The 16,224-nt window shown below is 34.2% G+C and overlaps 4 protein-coding genes across 4 annotated transcripts; 2 read left to right on the forward strand and 2 right to left on the reverse strand.

Moving 5' to 3' along the window:
- Positions 1 to 3,547: 3,547 nt before the first annotated feature.
- On the reverse strand, positions 3,548 to 5,387 carry HELRODRAFT_184033 (hypothetical protein; the record flags this gene model as incomplete). The annotated part of the gene is made up of 5 exons (XM_009014960.1): positions 3,548 to 3,709; positions 3,807 to 4,148; positions 4,236 to 4,689; positions 4,891 to 5,100; positions 5,326 to 5,387. The coding sequence occupies 5 exons, from the start codon at positions 5,385 to 5,387 to the stop codon at positions 3,548 to 3,550; spliced, it is 1,230 nt and encodes a 409-aa protein (XP_009013208.1).
- A 350-nt stretch (positions 5,388 to 5,737) lies between these two features.
- Positions 5,738 to 8,568, forward strand: HELRODRAFT_195063 (hypothetical protein; the record flags this gene model as incomplete). The annotated part of the gene is made up of 7 exons (XM_009014961.1): positions 5,738 to 5,762; positions 5,816 to 5,887; positions 6,021 to 6,140; positions 6,255 to 6,538; positions 6,679 to 7,350; positions 7,432 to 7,869; positions 7,985 to 8,568. 7 exons carry the CDS (start codon positions 5,738 to 5,740, stop codon positions 8,174 to 8,176), a joined length of 1,803 nt encoding a protein of 600 aa, XP_009013209.1. The 3' UTR covers positions 8,177 to 8,568.
- Positions 8,569 to 10,137: 1,569 nt separating this feature from the next.
- HELRODRAFT_184035 (hypothetical protein) lies at positions 10,138 to 12,452 on the forward strand (the record flags this gene model as incomplete). The annotated part of the gene is made up of 8 exons (XM_009014962.1): positions 10,138 to 10,174; positions 10,634 to 10,785; positions 10,938 to 11,069; positions 11,198 to 11,296; positions 11,395 to 11,577; positions 11,685 to 11,819; positions 11,989 to 12,120; positions 12,270 to 12,452. The coding sequence occupies 8 exons, from the start codon at positions 10,138 to 10,140 to the stop codon at positions 12,450 to 12,452; spliced, it is 1,053 nt and encodes a 350-aa protein (XP_009013210.1).
- A 735-nt stretch (positions 12,453 to 13,187) lies between these two features.
- HELRODRAFT_105042 (hypothetical protein) lies at positions 13,188 to 14,290 on the reverse strand. The gene is made up of 3 exons (XM_009014963.1): positions 14,044 to 14,290; positions 13,682 to 13,855; positions 13,188 to 13,505 (listed from the first exon to the last, which is right to left on the reverse strand). The coding sequence occupies exons 1-3, from the start codon at positions 14,284 to 14,286 to the stop codon at positions 13,290 to 13,292; spliced, it is 633 nt and encodes a 210-aa protein (XP_009013211.1). The 5' UTR covers positions 14,287 to 14,290; the 3' UTR covers positions 13,188 to 13,289.
- Positions 14,291 to 16,224: the final 1,934 nt, after the last annotated feature.

A 16,224-nucleotide genomic window follows, 5' to 3' on the forward strand; every position in this document is an offset into this window, starting at 1 on the left:
AAGGATGAAGAAAGGAGAGAACATGAAGATAAGATATTACTGCATGCAGCTTGTCAGGCAAACAACGTCCAAATGGTGAGATATCTCCTAGAGAATGATGTCGAACTCAACGCAAGAGATGAAAATGGTTGGACCCCTTTGCACTTCCTTGCAGAAAATGATTCCATAGATTGCTTAGAAGCCATTCTCACTTTTCTCAATCTCCTAAAAGATGATGGAACTAGCAGAGAATCGATATTCGATACGGAAACATCTACACCTATGAAAAATATTCGAAGAATGGAGTTGGACGCCCAAACGGACGAAGGACACACCGCGACCTTCATAGCCGCTCACAACAGGAGCGTCAACGTTTTGAGAAGACTTTTAACGTTAGGGGCCAGAGCAGATTTAGTGAATCATCTTGGCTGGTCCGCCGTGCACGCTGCCAGCGAGGTCGGTTGGACGGACGGGGTTCAAATCCTCCTTTCCGCTCCCAATGTTGATGTTAATAGGAAAACTTACCACGGGTTTACCGCTCTTTACTTAGCTACGCAAGAGAATCGAATAGATACAGTTCAATTTTTGCTCACCGTCGTATTCGCTGATCCGAATCTATCCGAGAATCAAGGTACGTTTGCAGATTGAGTCAAGTTGACATGCAACTTCATTAATTTTTACAAATAATATAACAAAATTTAAATGTTAATCTATAACACGTTGGTAGGATTCTGTCCATTGCACGTAGCAGCTCAAAAAGGTTTCGTAACTTGCATTGAACTCTTGCTGAACAACGGAGCCCTGGCTAATAAAACTGACAGAAACGGATGGACCTGCTTGCATTTAGCTGTCCAGGAAGGCCACCTAACTACTATTCAGTCGGTACCGTTCCAATAGTTTACCTACCTGTAGCTTCAATTTTCAACCGAAACTTATCAAAGAATAATGATTGATAACGAGATTGAATGATTTAATTAAAAATAACTTTACACTTCTACAAAACCGAAACTAAAATTATAAACTTGGAAACAACCCGAGAAATAAATTTGGAAATTCCAAAAACAGAACTCTGCTGGAACACGGAGTTAACGTTGACGCGCAAACAGCTGACGGTGTGACGTCACTGATGATGTCCGTGTTGAAATTAAATGTTCAAGGGCTTCATTTGCTACTACAGGTGAGTGAGGATTAGTAACTTTTATTAATGCTTTCATTTTATTGATTAATTATTTTCCTCAAAAGTTTACCGTTTCGTTTGTATAATTGGTTCAAACAAACAGTTCGTCAGTTCACTCGTTAAAAATGATCTCGCTACATTCTATAATTGTCATTCCTTTTTAATAATAATAATAATTATTAATTATTATCATCGCAATGAATTTTGTTGTATTATTAAAATGATCATGACGGACCTCTGATGGGCTGGTCAGCACGGAGCTCGCACGGACGTGTATGACAGGACAACGGGACACAGCCCTCTACACGTGGCTTCCAAGTTGGCGAACGTTGAAATAATCGAAGAACTTTTAAATGCCGGAGCGAATATCGAAGCCGAAACGAGAATCGATCGATTGAAACCTTTACACATCGCCATGAGGATAGCAAGAGATGAGGAGTTGACAGCTGAACCGGTTGTTCGAGCTCTTTTAAGTGAAGGTTTTGAAAATGTTCATTCATCAACTTTACATTTCATTCTTCATTGAAAAACATCATTCAACGAATTGCTATTTTTCAAATTTAATTTCCAATTTTTCATTCAAACATGACACTCACTCCACAAATCACCATCAACTGCATCACACGCACACACGCACGCACGCACACAAGCACGCACGCACGCACGTACATGGAACAGGAGCCGATACATCACCGGCCGTGAACTGTGGCGGCCTCTCTCCGCTCCATATAGCAGCTCAGAAGGGTTGGAACACAATCGCCAAACTTCTCCTCGACCATGGAGCCTTGATTGACCTTCCAGATGATGCCGGATGGACCCCTCTGATGTTCGCCTGTCGGTACGGTCGAGTAGATACGGTCAAACTACTCCTAACAAACGGTGCTAAACCAAATATCAAAACGGAGAAGGGGCGGGAGCGAATATTTTCTTTGATGTTGGCCGTACAGAATGGCTACATCGAGGTGGTGGAGGTGCTCATGATGTGGTCCTGCGACGTGAATGCAGTCAGCGAGGATGGCACGACGGTCTTGTATTGGGCTGCTCAGTGCGGGGACCTCGACGTCGTCCAGCTGCTCCTCTTCAATGGCGCCGATCCAAACATCAGGGATAGGAAGGGCTTCATTCCTCTGCATCCCGTTAGTTCCCCTGGCGTTCTTCTTATTTTATTTTGCGTCACTTATGTGTTTAATGCTGCTGAACGAGCTGCAATGCAAAATTTATCGAACAACAAATCATTTGTTTTACTACTATTTTTAACAAAAACACAACATACACACGCACACAAGCACACACATACACGTACGACACACACACACACACTCACACAGGCCTGCCTAAACGGTCATTATCGCGTTGCGAAGTCGCTAGTGAAAGCCGGCAGTGACGTAGACGTGCCGGCCAGGGATGGCACGAGACCCATTCAACTCGCCGAAAGAAACGGACACGAAGAAATAGTCGAGTGGTTAGTGAAACAGGAAGGAGCCAAAGATCCTGCATATGAAGATAATTTCGGCCTAGGCTCAGTTTTTGGACAGTGGGGAGCTTATTTAAAAAACGTCGTTGCGAAAATGTATGGACACAGTTTGGATGAGTATGAGAGATTGGCTGGCGAAGATGACGCCACGAGCAGAAATGAATCTACCAGTGAAAATCGTTACGTTACCATTGAGAAGGTTGATTTTTCATCGTCTGGTGGTGGTAAGCAGATTAAACCGAAGAAGTTAAGCGCTGTAAATGTTTCTGAATCGGCTAGGAAAGTGTATAAAGTGTGAAGGAAAAATTTCGTGTTGATTAATTGAATGAATGAATGGGTGAACGAACGAACGAACGAATGAATGATGGATTGAATGAATGAATGGTAGATTGATTGTTGGAAAAACAATAGCTGGGAGGATTTTGTTATTTTGTTAACTTTCAAATGATCATTCAATCTTTCAAACATATATACAGACATATTGTTAGTGGGTTATACACGCACACACACGCGCACACAAGTATACATATATACTTTTTTATACTAGGTCTACTACATATTGTTTTATTTTACCCTATTGCTTCTGTAAATGTGATTTTATTTTATTTTGTATGGGTATTCCCCGGTTAAGTTTTTGCATTTAACCATTATTTTGTTAGTAACAACAACAACAACAACAACAATAATAATAATAATTATCGTTGTTCTTGCTGCTGTAGTAGTGGTAATAATAATATTAATAATAATAATAAATTTGTTTTTTCTGACCTCTGCATATAAATTTAAATTAGACGAATGAAATTTTTTAAATCGATCTAAATTCTAAATTGAAATTTATAGTGAATAGTTTTTATGCGTGAATAAAAAGTTTATTTTAGAAATATTCTTGAAGTGCATTTTATTCAAGTAAGAACCGTTTAAAATCTCGGTACAAAGTTATTAACGAATCCCCAGTCTAAACCGTCGGTAATATACTCGACGATATTCAAAGTCATCTCGTCTGGAACCGTCGAGTAGATTGCATATTCGTTGTTTGTTACATTCCTCAGTGTTCCATTTTGCTCTCCGCAGACGTAATTCTGCCGTTGGATGATTGATTCGATGTAACTTGCATTTAATTAATAGGATGCAATTTTGTAGCAGCAATGATTGAAAACAATTCATTCATAGCAATACCTTCTGCAATTTGTAATCAGTCCCAACGAATCCTCTGCTAATCCGCACATCTCTATTTTCAGGTTTATCTAACGGATGGGCCCCACAATAAAACTTATCCCCTAACTTGCTCTGCGGCTTACAGACAGATTTCACCTCTTTCAGAAAGGCGTCAATGATGTTACAACGCGGGTGAAAATATGAGTAGTAAGGATTTGAACTCACGTACAAGGCAGTCGGTTTAGTGGCCTGGCGGATTATTTTCTTATTAGCCAGGTTTTCGGCTCCATGATGAGCCAGTTGATAGACGGAAGTTAGGAGGTCTGTCTTGTAGTAGTTTACCAAATCAAAATAAGGACCTTCCTGTTAAATTGTTGGGTTGTAATTATCGTATGTATTGTTCTGAACTCTTCAGCATTACTCATTGCTAGACTGAATTAACAACACTACCTCATTTTCAGACGGTGTGAAATCTTCGAAATCGCCGATCATCAGAGTTTTCACCTTGTTGAACGCCAGCGAGATAACCATCACGTCTGTGTTTTTATTCAACTGGGCCCTATCATTATTATTACTGTTTTTCTTCTTATTAACAAGGTTATTATTATTGTTGTTACTGTTAACATTATTTTTGCCACATTGTTGGCCCCAGTTCGCCGCCAGGACTCTAGCATTAATATTTTTAGTTGTCCTAGCAGGATTTGAACATACGTCGATGAAGCCGCATGCTTTACCATTGGGGCCACACCTGCTGCCATTCTTGAATGTTCTTACCTTTGAGTCGAGTGTGAATTTTTGCAGCCAAGATTTTATTGGCGAAGGTAGGTTGGTTTCGTTGCACGTTATGTATATGTTTCTTATCTTCTTTATTTTCTCGTGACTGTTGAAGACTTTCGGTATCATGCTAAGAGAAAAAAGTAACGATGCTCATATTTTTTGGTATTTTTCAAAATGTACTTATACACAAAATTTATCAGGTAAAATCGTTAAAGTTATGTGCCAGTAAGTATCAAATTGATACATAAACAAAACCAACTTATGATGGTCATCATGATTGTGCGTCAGTACGATATTCTCAACCAGATGAAAACTCCCATTCAAAAACCTTCCTACTTCAATTTCGTCCCAAAAACTCTCATCTTTTGATTCACTGGACCCCATATCAACAACAGTTAACTTGCCACCAATAAGGTTAGGACACTGGACAATGTACGTATCTCCTTGACCAACTGGCAGACCGTACAAATGTAAGAATTTGTCGGCATTTGGTAGAGTTACATTGGTTCTTAGCTCAGATTTCTCAACCTGCTGATAACTGTCGTTGTTATTTGTGAATTTTTTTTAATTATTTGTTTGAATTAATCCATTAGAAATCAATTTCTTATAATATGTACACGTATAGGTATAATTACAAATAGTTGCACAGCGAGTCACCGGGACCTCTGGTTCAAACACAGTGTTTTCCAATCGTTTGAATAAGTAGAGCCTTGAAAATCAACATTTTATTGATAAAATAAATTGAAAACACAATAAAACAAACCTGTCTTTTACTAATATCGAAAGTAGAGCAAATGATAATATAGTTAAACTTAATTTAGCCATATTTAACAATTGTTTAAGATTTAAATTGCTAGAATTTGAAAGAAAAGATTATTGTCTTAAGTCTGTAAATAAGTTTTAGATAGATTTGTTGATAATTTGCTTAAATTCGATTTGTCAGAACTCTGAAGAGCTCTTTTGGAGTATCAATCCTCTTCAAGTGGTATTTATCGGACTAATTTGTTCACCAATGTGACGCTTCAACATTTAATTACAAACCAAAACATTTATAAAAGTTAATTTAAATAGTAAAAATTATGACTCCAAATTATTCAAAAAAGTAATATTGATATAATTTTTTACTCAAATATTTGATTTTATTTATCAATAACATTTAATTTTAAGGTGGAAAAATGAAACTACATCCACGGACGTTTGGTTCAGTAAAGATCCTAATCAACTACCTAATTTTAAACTGGAACCTCTGTCAGGCAATGTATTTGCATCATACACCGGACCAGACTGTGGACTGGATTTCGTGCACAAACTAGAATCTCCGCAAAGTATATAATAATTTATTTGTTTTTTATTTTATAAATTAATTTATTCAAAAAAATTCTATTTTTTAATATATAAATTTAAACTTTAAAGTTTTTTTTAAATTTTTACTATTAAACCATTCTTATTTTTATAAAGATCACACCAAACCCAAAGGCTTGCCAGCAGGTTGCACCAAATGGACAGTGAAGAACAGGAAGGCATATGGGATTTCAATGTCTTTGTACGACCAACACCCAATCAATGGCAAAATATCTGGTTAATTATTATTTCTTTCATTAATTATTAATTTATTACAGCAGTCATTGCAGTAACAAAAGTATTTTTTAAAAATTATTGATGCAATTTTCTCACATGCTTATTCTTTCTAAGGTGATCCTATAGCGGATGCCTTTGGATTATGCGCCCGAAAAAATGGATCAATAATGATAGTTGCCGATGGTGTCAACTGGGGAGAGAAATCCAAAATTGCTGCCAGGTGTGCTGTTTATGGAGCCATGAAGTATATTAACGAACAGATTTTTGGGGTAAAAGTTAATTCAGATTTAGATGAAAGTGGCAGAGGTGAAAATAATGAAAATGAAATTATAAATGATGTGACTGAGCAGTGGGATGGTGATAACGTGAGAATGAAAGCATCGTTTGAAAATACTAAGGTAAGGGGAAGTCTGTTTGTGTGTCGTTTGAATTTCATTTCCTTACAATAAAACATTTCAAATTCACCATTTTGGTCATTCTGTAGATACTTTTAATTAGCGAAATAAAATATTTAAAATGTTTTCCAATTCACACACAGGATGTATTTGATTTGTTATTGAAGTCGTTGGAAGAGGCCCACCAGATGATAATCAAACACCAAGGTGGGCTCACAACGTTATGCGTTTGTTTCGTCTGCCCCATCCAACAACCAACTCTTCAACGCATACAACCTTCACATTTGCTACCAGCTTCACAATCGCCATTAACACCCCCATCTCCAAAAATTCTCGCATCTCCAGAATCATCATCATCACCGTCGCCTAATAGTGAGGATGAGAAATTACTGCCTGATTTAATAGCAACATCGTTATCGGGATTGTCCTCGCCATCATCATCATTACCACAAATTCCATCTCCATCATTATCATCACCACCTTCCTTGGCAACCAATCTACCACTACAAATGCTCGCAACGACACCACCAGCATCAGCGCCTAAAAAATTTATGGCATGCGTCGTTAACGTTGGAGACAGCTTAGCTTTTGTGTTTAGTCGTCGGCATGGTGTCCGTGAGGTTACGACAGGTTCGCATGACGTCACGTGCGAGAGGGATATTCGCGATGCTGGTGGAGCCTTGGGGCCTGTTTCGGTTGACGGCCAGCCCGAGTTGAACAATTTGACGTGCTCGATGACGTGCGTGGAGGCTGGGGATGTTGTCTTCCTCGCCACGGATGGCATCACTGATAATTTTGATCCCGTGGTCACTAAGGTGGGTTGATATTGTTGTTGGTTGTTGTCGCTCGGATGGCTTGCTTCTTTTCTAATTTCAACTCTTAAACACACATTTCAGATAGCAGTAGCCAAGAAATCCTCCACAACACAGTCGCCTACCGACCTGATGATGACAAAAAGCACAACTGACGCTAATGACGTCACCAACGTCGATGACGAAAACGATGATGACAAAACTTTAAAGGAGCCAACAACACTGCAGCCAGCTGATCATGACTCGAGCACAACTCAAAGAGCTGAAAATCTCTCAAAACCGACCAACTTCACAAACATTCAAAATTCCCTAATTGAGGATGTAGAAATGGTGGAGCCCAAATTAGGACTGGAGGATGGCAAGCCAATCATGCTGCCTTTCGAAAGACATAGATATGCAATAAAAGAGATGGAGAGAGTTTTACACGAATTTGAATTATTCACCGAATGCCCGTGTTCTGCACAAGAGCTCTGTGGTGCATTGCTACAACATGTCCTCAAACTGACTGATGCCAAGAGAAAAGTAAAGACTGATTTTGTTTTTCTATGGTTTTTTGCTTTTGTTTGTTTTTCTACTAACTTTAACAATGATCACGATAACAATGATTATGATGATGATGTTATCTATGCACAAAAAGGTTCTGGAAAACCCGGATCTGTATGGGAAGAAAAAGAAACTGAAACCAGAAGAAAAACAGAATCGGGATTTTCAGATCACCTGCAAACTGGCTCAGTCACCAGGAAAGCTGGATCACGCAACTGTTATTGGCTATGAGGTCGGCTGCTTTCGTGGGGATGAAGATGAGGATTATTGTTACGATGCACAATAATTATAATAATTATTATTATAATTTATTATTAATAAAATTATTCTTATTACCTTCATGTGTTATCATACAATGTGTCTGTCATCGTTGTCTCAGTTAAATTTATTGAATTCTCCAGCTTGAAAATACTGTGTTTACTTTTCTTTTAATTTGTAACAAAATCTTTATAATCATCTTCGTCATCATCTTCGTCATCTTGGTTATCGTCGTCATTGTTCCTCCTACTTAACCTTATTGCCAACATGATTGTTTTCCAAGAGCGTTTATTTATTTCACGATATTTGATACGTTTTTTGAATCGTATATTTCTCTCTTTATTCATTTATGCCAATTAATTTAAACACGATTTTTCATCATTTTTATGCAAATTTTTATAAATTTGATCCAAATTATCAGATTTATTTATTTGATTGCATATCTATCTACATATTTCTTAAATTAAATATTTATTACACAAAAAATATATCTTCGATAAATGTTATATATATATGTATATATGTCTTATTCCAATATATATATATATATCGTCGTCATATATATATATATATATATATATATATAAAATGACCGTAATCATTGTTTATTTATTTTATAAATAAATTGCTAGCTTAGATGCTTCCATATTAATGGCTTTTAATATAACTTGTATAAAACTGTAAGATTTTATTTTGTATGTATGTATATGTATGTGTGCTTCATTATTATCATTATTATTATCTTTTGTTTATTGGTGTTATTCTTCTATCTGACCGAACGAGGGCAATCATGATGGTATCCTTTTCTCCATTGTTCGTCATGAAATGTACAGTACACATCTATATCTTTGTTATATCTTATTTAATTTAATAAATAAATAAATAATAATAATGTTTTATTATTTTGGTTGTATATATAATTATTTCTATCATTTCAAATTTGAAAATTAATTTAGATTAAATGTAAGTGCTAGCTACTTAAATGCGTTGTCCGTAAGCGACTCTAATCCATCATAATGTGCTTTCTTTTCTAGTCAGACTTTTTTTCCATCTTACTCTCAGTTTAATTTATAGTTAGAAAATTCTATATAGTTCATTTTTTTACAGATATTGTTCAGCTTTTTCGTTTATAGATAGAGATATTTAAATGTTCTTTTTTAGTTAATTCCTGAATGTATATGTGTTGTATTGGCTTCTTTGCACCTTGACGTGTGTTTGTGTGTGTGTGTGTGTGTGTGTGTGTATGCAGTGTTATCGTGAATTGAATTAAAATGTTTTAAAATCATTATTTAATTAATTTATCGGTTTTTTCTGTTTAATTTGAAACCAATTCTATGTAACATGTAAGTTGTGTGTGTTTGTATGTATGTATTTGTATCTCTGTGTGTTAATGTGTGACCTATTCGTTTTATATTCTTGAATATAACTAATTCATTTTTACGAAGCAGAAATATTGCAATTAATTTGATTTATATATGCCATTTATTACATGCATTGCATTACGACCACTACATAAGTATATATATTTATATATATTTGTGGCTTTAAAAATTACCTTGCACCTTGCTATTTTCAATAAATTCTTCTATTTAAAGTTGTTTAATCATAATTTTTGTGAAATGAAAAGTTAATCAGCGTAAATATTCATGAAAATGTTACAACATTAACACCAGCTAATCTGGTTATATCTGGATTCGACTAGCAGTGCAGGTTTGTTAATTTAGTGGAGAGTAAAAACTTCCACAAAACAGATCATTTTAAAACAGATCATTTTAAGAAGTTGCTTATTGAGAATTGATTGTTTTCAGTTTGAATCAAATGATAGTTCATTTGAAATATTGAATAGGATACAGTTAAATCAATATACCAAGAACAGCGCTATAAAATTAATAATAATTATTCTGTTTATGCTAAATTAATATTTAATCTTATTTTATTATAATTTAAATGATTTAAAAGGCGATCTGTTGTACGAAAGTTTTCAGCAAAATGGAAATCAGATTCTTGTTTCTTGTTCTGATCAAAAGTTAGACGTTATGTTTGTTTATTTTAAATGTTTTTGTATGACTTTTTTAATATTTTCGCTTACTGACTTACACTCCCCCAGGTGATGGTTTTTTGTGGGGTTGCTTACTAAAAAAATAAAATAAAATTTTATGGTTGATCATGAAAAGCCAAAGAATTTGTACCCATTGATATGAATATTAAATTATATTGAACCATAAGTTAAGTTCACATTCAATGTTGTCATGCAGGCAAATTTTTACCTTACTTCTGTCTGCTGATCCAGAATTTGATTTTGGAAGCTTTTTAGTTTTTAACATACTCACAAAAAACTTTGAATAAATCCATTATATATTTTTTAAACACCAAAAATTGCATTGGATTATATCATCATCATTAAGTAACATTATACTACTTATTTGCTAGGTAACTAAATTTATTAACTACTAGTTTAAACTTTATTTCAATTAATCACAACCAGTCCTAACTTCCCTGATATTGCTTGCACAATGCAACCAGTTCTCAGTCATGCACCATCCAGACAGTGTTCATTTTGTGACTCCAACTAACAAATTGCAATCATCAGAGATTCCTGCAACTGTCTTGTCTCTCTTTGGATTGTCAAGTGATATTGTAAGTTGCTGAAATGTTTGATTTTTTTTACTAACTAAACTAACTAAATGTTGGTTATTTATTTACATTTTTTTATAAATATTTAATATGTATTTATATTTATTTCTTTTATATTAGGATCTATTTTTTGATTATAAATTTGTATTTCCTAGCCAATGAAATGGGATGGTCTGCTAGCAGGCAACATATTCAAGAGGCCAAAAGCTGTGGTGATGTTTGCAATTGATTCTACTAAAAAAGACATTCCTATTAAAAACAACATCAACAATTTTGACCTACAACAAGTAAGTAATGAAAAAGTAATTGTAGTAGTAATAATACTTCAACTAGGATTAACGTTTTTAATAGATTTATTTGTATTTTATTCAAATATTCATTTATTTTTTCGTAAATTTAAAAAAATTTGTCTCAGGACTCTGGTGACCTGAGCATGCAAGTTGTTAACAATAAGTTGGAGAAGATAGATTGGAGAGTTAAACCTCTTACTATTGACAGTTCAATGGATAATCAGGTTATTTGTTGTCACTTATTTAGTTTCACTCCTTTTCTCAACTTTAAACCTTAATTTACATAACCAATACGAATAAATTCTGATTTTTTCAAATACAGTTATTTGATACAAGATCAAGCTACTCTGAGCTTGTAAACTCCAGGACAATTGACAGCATTCAAAGTGACCTGGAGAAATCTGATTGGATGAAGCAGCACAAAACTGGGTCACTGGTCTTTACATCTGATGTTGATTTGGCATTTATTGCAGAGATGTTTGTGATTAGTGAAACAATTAAGAAGGTGGAAGTGAATTTTTTTTAAATCATAGCAATATTCTAAAATATTTTAAAGATTTTTAGCATAATTTATAAATTATCAAATAAAGCTTTGTGAAAAAAAAACAATAGATCAAAGATAACAAAAGTGTTTTGAAGAGTGACAGTCCTAGTTTTTTTCACTTCAAAATTTCAACTCTGAAAGCATTGGAGGACAAACCTGCTTACGATGATGCCATCAATCTGCTGAATGACGTTTTCAGTGAGGTCGCTACTTGTAATTTCATAACTTTTAAAATTTTCATTTATAGTATCTGATGATTAAACTCGTGATAGTCGTAAATATCACTTTAAAATAATTCAAAAATCAATCAAAAGCATTTACAACTTCAAAATTTAAGAACACAAGTAGAAACGTTTTCGTGTTAATTTCTAGGCAAGGGATGAATTAATTAGTCTCTTCTCTGGCAATGTGGTCGTAGCCGTAGTGACAATGAATCCAGATCTTGGAACTAAATTGATGATAAGTAGACATTTGCAAGAAGCCAACGCAACTATTGATACTGAGGTGTTAATTTTTTTTATTCAATTCCAGCCATTCATTCATTTACCACTGCATTCAATCATTCATTTACTACACTGGCACTGAACGATAAATTAAAAAACTTTACTATAATATTTTTATCAATGTTTAACATGACGATTTCTTATTTCCAGTCGAAATTCAACAGAGCACCGAAGTACACATACATGTACCCAGTTATCTTCAACATAGTTCTCTGGTTCATGATCGCATTCGTCATTACACTGACCTGGATATCGTGGTCCATCTGGCACATGGACCCCGGCAGAGATAGTGTCATCTATCGAATGACCACACAACGTCTCAAGAGAGATTGATTTGTTGATCTGACTGGTCGGTTTGATTGATTGAATATTTGATCCGTCAGCATATTAATCTGGCTGATTAAATAAACATATAGTTAAGTGTTGCCTGGTTTGATGAATGATTTATTGGGTTGGTCGCTGAAAAATGTAATATTAGATTAACAAAGTTTGAACAACACTAACTTGCTTGATTGATCATTAAAGACGCTGGTTAACGATACCTCCGGATAATTTTATTAGAAAATTCAAAATTTTAACATGAAATCGACAAAAGCTGTGCAAATGATGCATCGGGTATCTAAATAATTTCTTATATTCTCTATCTATAATTGGTCCATTTAAACGCTACTACATATTTCTCGTTTTGTCAGACGCAGTTGTGGAATTCTGTTACACAATTGTTAAATTGCATTTCAAATGTTCAGATTCGTAGGGCGTTTGCAACTCCTTAAAATTAAGCCATTGTTGTACATATACTTTAAGTACATTTGAAGAATTAAATTCTCCAGTCTAATATGAATTAGTGATGTGAATTAATGAAAATAGTACATTGCTTATCATTCCTTGCTGTTTTTCATCATTGTGTTTGTAACCTTATTTGTCTTAGTAATTAAATTATTTCACATTCTAGAAAAAATTATTTTGTAGTTAAAAAACTGTAATGAAATAAATTGTGTTTTCATTGTTCCATTCAACTGGAAATACATTAAAACTGCTAAAAATTGAAGATGGAACAAAACCAGTTAATGTAATTCAACAGAATTTTATTATCTTCACACACGTACATGGAACAAACAAACTGTTTTTAAGTGAATGACATTTCACAAATGACTTCAACATCACTATCATTTACTTATCGCCACCCCCATCGGTTTCAGCATCTTTTTGTTTCTTGGCCCTCTTTCCAGCCAACCTGGCATGAGCACGAGCTTGACGAAGGGCAACAAAAGCAGAGTATTTTTTCTCCTCTGGGGTGATTGCCCTTGCCTTCTCCTTAACAACTGATGCTTTAATTGGTAGGACTTGTTTGCCTTTGTATTGTGTGGCCAACTTCATCTCTTCCTCCTGAATAATGTATTCAGTGTAGAGTTTAAAATTGATAGGGTACGACAGACATAAAAACAATAGAAAACGTGCTTTGATTTAAAAGAAAAATTATTGAAAAAGATTTTAAGTTGAAACACAAATTTTAAGTCATGAAAATGAGTGATTGACGATTGGGAGCAATAAAATTAACTAACGGTAGCATCTCCCTTCTGAGGTTTGTTCAATTTCTTGGGGAAGAGGATCAAGTTGGCCTTGTACTCCTTCAATCTCTGAACATTCACTTGAAAACCTTCAACTGACTTGTTGCGGCGTCTGAAATCAACTGCAATGCCAATGGTTTTGGCATATTTTTTGTTGAAACCAGCTGCCTGTTGTTATGAAGATCAAGAAATATTATTTTTATATATATATATATATAAATAAAACAACTCAATCTTGCTATTCTAATTTTAAATTAATTTATCAGTTACCTAATGTTCAGTACTTCAAATACTTACCTTACGCCACATACATTTCTAATGGTTAAAATAAAAAAAATCAATAAAAGATCATGAACTTTCAACTCTTCAATAGTGAATCCTCGTCCAGCTCTAATTCTGGAGTTATATTTGAAGGTAGGGCAGCGAACTACGGGTCTCAACAAACCAGCGACAGGCCTGGGAGCAATCTTTTTTGCTTTATCATTACGTTTCGTCCAGCGGCGAAACTTCCTAGCCGGCTGGTTAAACCATGTCCTCACGTGTTTCTTCCAATCTTTGTGGAAATGCCCATTGGGAATTATATTATTTCCCTTTCCCATCTCTGCAACAAAATATAAGCGGTTAGTACAAAAGTTGATTTTAATATTGAAAATAATGAAATCCATAATTAGCAGGCAATAAAACTTCATTTTAAAATATAAATTTAAAAAAAAACTAAAAACAAAACGTGACACTTTTACGATTTTAAAAGATTATAATTGCCATTTTGACGCCACAAACCTTCGTATTATTGTTCAAAAGGAAAAAGAGTTAAACAGCAAAGACAAAACAACAATATAACTTCAAACTTTTTAATCTTTGTTTTTGTTTGTAAATTTTCTATTGAAGTTATGTATATTAAAATTGCATTTACACATTGAATAAACTGTTATTTATTATTACTAATAATTAAAAAAACAAAATTATTTATTAAATTAACATTTTACATTATAAAAAAAATTTTTTAATGTTTTTAAAAAACCGATACATATGATATATCAGAATTTGAATGAATATAACTTAAACCACAAAAATAACAATAGAAATATTGTTGAGAACAGTTACGTTGGTCAGAAATATTACTGCTAGCATGTATATAATTAATTTATTATTACAACAGACAGAATTTACAACAAATAAATATATGAGACATGAAACAAGAAGAAATTCATTAAAAAGTCAGCAAGTGCAATCAAACAACATCATTTGGCCCGTCAATCAGACAAAATATGTAATCTTAAGTGTTCCATTCCTTCATTCACTTGTTCCTTCATTCATTCATTCTTTGTTTCTTCATTCCTTCATTCGTTCAACTCTAATTCATTCACTCATTCATTCATTTTTCTAGTGCAACTTTTCCATTTAATGTTCAGACATGCATACTTATACATGCACGTGTCAATTTATATGGATATATATATATATATATATATATATATATATACATACATATACATGCATTATATATATAATTAAATTTATCTAAGTGTAATGTACACACATATGTAAATATTTATGTACCGTGTGTGTACGTGAAAAGTTGCGTGGGTGGTCATCATCATCAACATCATCAACATCATCATCATCATCATCATCATCATCAACAACAAAAACAGCAGCAACATTTTCTCCATCATCATTATTATCCATATTATCATCGTCATCGTCCCGCCATCTTCTTAGTCGTCATCAACATCGTCATCGTAGTCGTGTATCATTTTTTCACACGCTGTCGCTTTACTACGGATTCAAATGGAGATATAAATAGACATATGCACGCACACACACACACACACACACACACACAAATGCATAAATGAACAACAACAACAACATACACACATACATACATTCATACACGATATCACATTTCTAACATTAAGCCACCTCATTCAGTTGCACCATACAACCATCGCAAGAGAAAAAATTCATGACGACATCTGTACAAAAAAAAGAACCAACTAAAACTCCAACACATAGATTAGATACATTCACACTCACACATACAAAAATGCATACAAAGAAACATATACACAAGTCCGAACACACTCACATATACACAAACACACACACGTTGAAAGTTTAAATAAACGAAATGACTGACAAATGAAGAGGATATATCGCTCCTGAACAATTTTTAGCTCAAGTATATTTAGGCGCCTCTGAAATATGGACATTAATTAAATGCTGATGTATGTATATGTGTGTGTGTGTGTATGTATCGATGGATGTATATGAATGTTTGTGTATGTATCTTTGTATGTATCAACGTCTGTGTATGTACGGATGTATGTATGTGTGTGTGTATGTATGTATACATGTATGCATGTGGTGTTTTGATGTATGTGTATGTTTATGTATGTATGTATGTTTGTATGTGTGGTGGGGATATATGCATATAATATGTTATTCGATATATTTTGTTTGCCAGCTTGTTAAGCATTGTATTGTGTAGGATGTTTAACTTTGGCTGTCATGGCTCTCCGGTCAAAATGGAG

The sequence above is a fragment of the Helobdella robusta genome (genome assembly GCF_000326865.2).
Source record: "Helobdella robusta unplaced genomic scaffold HELROscaffold_148, whole genome shotgun sequence".
Lineage (NCBI taxonomy): Eukaryota > Metazoa > Annelida > Clitellata > Rhynchobdellida > Glossiphoniidae > Helobdella > Helobdella robusta.